Source organism: Penaeus monodon, chromosome 36, assembly GCF_015228065.2.
Source record: "Penaeus monodon isolate SGIC_2016 chromosome 36, NSTDA_Pmon_1, whole genome shotgun sequence".
In the NCBI taxonomy this organism is placed as follows: Eukaryota; Metazoa; Arthropoda; class Malacostraca; order Decapoda; family Penaeidae; genus Penaeus; species Penaeus monodon.
The window spans coordinates 7,942,236-7,946,148 of record NC_051421.1 but is presented as its reverse complement, the minus strand read 5'-3'; the positions used below and the strand labels follow the sequence as shown (position 1 = coordinate 7,946,148).

Below are 3,913 nucleotides of genomic sequence, written 5' to 3'. Positions count from 1 at the left end.
ACGGCCATGTTTTGTAATAGTGATGCTATTTCACATGAAAAATAAGGTTTTCAATGAATATTAAAGAATCTGACCTCTTTTAACAAGACATGTGGAAGAAAAAGCAAGAAGCATTCAACAGTGTGTCCATACCTGACCCTCAGCTAGGGAGAAGCCTAAGAGGCAGGAGAGCATCAGCCAACTGAACATGGTGTGATCTAGAAAGAAAATAGACAAATCAACTGATGAAGTATATGAATCTCTCAGTCACTGAAAATATACAGTGATGAATGGGAAACAGCACGCCATGGAAATAATCTTAGGTTGAATTGAAGAAACAGAATAACTAAAGGTGGATTATAATAAGTGTGAGATAAAGATAATCCAATAGAAGAACATTTTTTTATGTTATATAAGATTGTTAAAATAATTATACTGTAAATCAATAACAGGATATAGAGAGGGACACGAGTATGAGATTAATCACTCACCAAGTAGGGATAGGACCAGTGATGAGAAATCGTCCACGAGGGCTTATATAGTTCCATCAGTGTCTTAAAACCTTTGGAAATAAGAACTTTTTTTAAAGGTTCCTGCTTCAGTGCCACCTGTGAAAACATTTTTACTATATATTCTCTATTTAAAATATGTTTATCGGCAAATCTTCAGTCACTTGATTACATTTATGTTTCAGAGGAAAAGAAAGAGGATGTATCAGCAATTTGCTCTAAATGAAGTATCGCGTTGAAATACAAGTTTTTTTTTTCTTCATTAATTTCACTTACATTCAAATTTTCTGAATATATGTTTATAGAAATGTGTGTGTGTGTGTGTGTGTGTGTGTGTGTGTGTGTGCAAAGATGTATGTGCGCATGCATATGTATGTATATGAATATATATATACATATATATGTATATATATATATATATATATATATATATATATATATATATATATATATGCAGATAAATAAATATATATATATATATATATATATATATATATATATATATATATATGTATATATATATACATACATATACATATATATATATATAAGGCCGCGGTGGCCGAGTGGTTAGAGCATCGGACTTATGACTCGGACTTATGAATCGCAGTTTGAGTTCAAGGGTTTCGAGTCATCGGCCAGGCGCGTCGTTCCCTTGGGCAAGGGACTTCACCTCGATTGCCCACCTAGCCAATGGGTGGCTAAGCCAGCCCAAGTCAGTGCTGGTCCCAAGCCCGGATAAAATCTCCGTGGAAAGGAACTGGGGACCCTACCACGTACTCACTCCAAGAGCATCACATCATGAAAATTACGTATCATGCTGTGACCCACGGCGGCTCAAACATGACCTACCATTAAAAAAAAACAAAAACATATATATGTGTGTGTGTGCATGTCTGTGTGTGTATTTATGTGTGTGGAATGATGTGTATGTGTGTGCGTGTATATATATGCATATATATATATATATATATATATATATATATATATATATATATTATATATATATATATATATATAATTAAATAATCACTTTTCCTACAATTATGTAAGTAATGTGTTATAAACATAAATATAGATTTTGTGTGTGAAATTATCAATCATATGGTTTTGTTGCATTACTGTAAACAATATGTGTAGTTCAATGAAACTGCATATTAGTACAAAAATCAAGGCGAATTGACCGCTTTTTCTTAGCTGTTGCTTATGTCTGTGAGTGCGTGCGTGTGTGGGGGTTGGGGGTGGGGGTTACGGGTGACTAAGTGAGTGAGTGTGTGAGATAGAGTGAGGGAAAAAAAGGAGAGAAAGAGAGAGAGGAAGTGAAAACGAGAGAGAGGAGGGAGAAGAGAGAGAAAGACATTAAAAAGGCGGGAGTGGGAAGGAGGCGAATGAGAGAGGGAGGGGAGAGCGGTAATGAGAGAGAGAGAGAAAAAAAGATAGGGAGGAGGGAAGAAAGGGATAAGAGAGGAGGGAGGCATTGAAGAAGAGAAAGAGGGAAGGAGTGAGGGAGGAAGGATGTGAAAGAGAGAGTGAAAAAAAGAAAGGGAAAAAAAAAGAGACAGACATACACATACAGAAAAAGGGGGGGGGGGGATCGTGAAACAAGGAATCATTGCTTTTAGTTACTAGGCGTGATGAAGAGTAGTAGTGTCATCATTTTAACAAAAAATAAGAGGGAATTTCTTTAGACACTGACGAAGCACCCTTTCTCATAAATTATTCAAAAAATCCTATACTTTAAGGAGTAAGTAAGCGTCGCACGAGAGACACTTGGCACTGTTGCGAATATTTTTGTCATTTAACACTGATCCGACATGATTATGGTGATTTCCTAAATATAGGAGCTACTGCTATAAAAATAAATAAATAAATAAATAAATAAATAACTCGCGAAAAATAAAAATCGCACAAAGTATTCGGACAAAACCACCATCTGAATGATCCCCCTTTTAAACATATATATATATATATATATATATATATAGATATATATATATATATATATATATATGGGTATATATATGCACATACGCACACATACATTTATATATATAAACACACATATATAAAATAAAAATATGTGTGCGTATACCTGGGTATACTCACACACACACACACAAACTATGAATACACACACACACACATTTTATATCCAAAATGTTCATATAGTATGTGTGTGTGCTGCTTTATTACACTGTTCGCGAAGTATTTATAGCTATAGATATTGAAAAAGCCTTTCATGGAATTCCTATTTGCTTTAGATTTTCCTTTCGGAAAAATTTTGCCTTCCTAATGCCATTCAGAAATGCATTCTCAGCAAATATCAGATAATATTGGATGGTAAGAGAGTTCTAGGGACAGTTGATCGAGTTATCGGGTGAGTCCTCTGGTTCTCTGCGAGATGTCTTGATGAAAAAAACAAAAACAAAATAACTAAATATGCATAACTTATATATTACTAATATATAACATACATAAAGACTATTTTAATTTTAGGAGACTTTTTTTTTGATATTACTATATTTGTACAGACACAACCATGTTGAGAATCGTAAGTATGGCAGTGCTCTGGCCGTGTGTGTGGCACGACCCAAACCCAATGGGACGCCCAGTTAGGGCTCTTCCCTGCTGAAGGCGGGGACTCTCCAGCCATGTTGCCTGCGCCGTCGCCAACCCTACCCACGCCCAACCAGATACTCGACGCAGTGCTCGAAGGAGCTATCGCATACATGGATTTAATATCCTGTTATCACAATTCAATTGATCATAAGATTTTTTGGTTTTATTTCATATTGTTGTTACCATTCTGTATCATCTATTCTATATACTGATTTTCAAAATGCTTTCTTTGACAGAACACTAGGATGGTGTGATTCCAAGAACGTGCAGAAGGGAGAGCCCAAACCTCCCCTTTCCCAAGTTAACTCTGACGAAGCAGCTCCGAGAACTTCAGCATCACAAAGGCCAACGTGGACTGGACTTTGCTCCTCGCCGCTCCAAGTCCGTTTTCCTTCAACGCTGATGAGGTAGGAAAAGAAATGTATCAATAAGCTTATAGGCATTAACTTACTTAACTCTTTAAACTTATAAGCTTAAAAAGGGGAAAATGAATATATACTTCGTTTTTTATGGTAAAGTCATTGCATATTATCTAACGATTACTGATTTACAAAATGTATTTTTACAGAGTGTGCTCACCGGTTCAGTTGTAGTGGAAAACGCTCGTGCTAACGCCGACTACACGGAAAACTTTTGCCGGTTTTTGGAGAAGCTCCAGCACAGACTGTTTCTGGTCAAGTCGTAGAGCGTGTGGACAAGCTGTTCGCCGATATCCAGATAAACTTGTTAAACCTTGTGCCTCAGAACTCGCCAGCTACACGGGCACGATCGGGTCATGACCTGCTTGAAAGTGCAAGCAACTTGGA

The 3,913-nt window shown here is 36.4% G+C and overlaps 1 protein-coding gene across 1 annotated transcript in view; it reads right to left on the bottom strand.

Annotated features, from left to right (window-relative positions):
* Positions 1-502, bottom strand: part of LOC119595474 — a 1,177-nt gene extending 675 nt beyond the window's left edge. Inside the window, exons 1-2 of the mRNA XM_037944602.1 lie at positions 471-502; positions 133-197 (exon numbers count right to left, since the gene is read on the bottom strand). Coding sequence (XP_037800530.1) covers positions 133-189 — 57 coding nt within the window. The 5' untranslated portion in view covers positions 190-197; positions 471-502. The remainder of the gene's footprint in view (positions 1-132; positions 198-470) is intronic.
* Between the last annotated feature and the right edge of the window lie 3,411 nt (positions 503-3,913).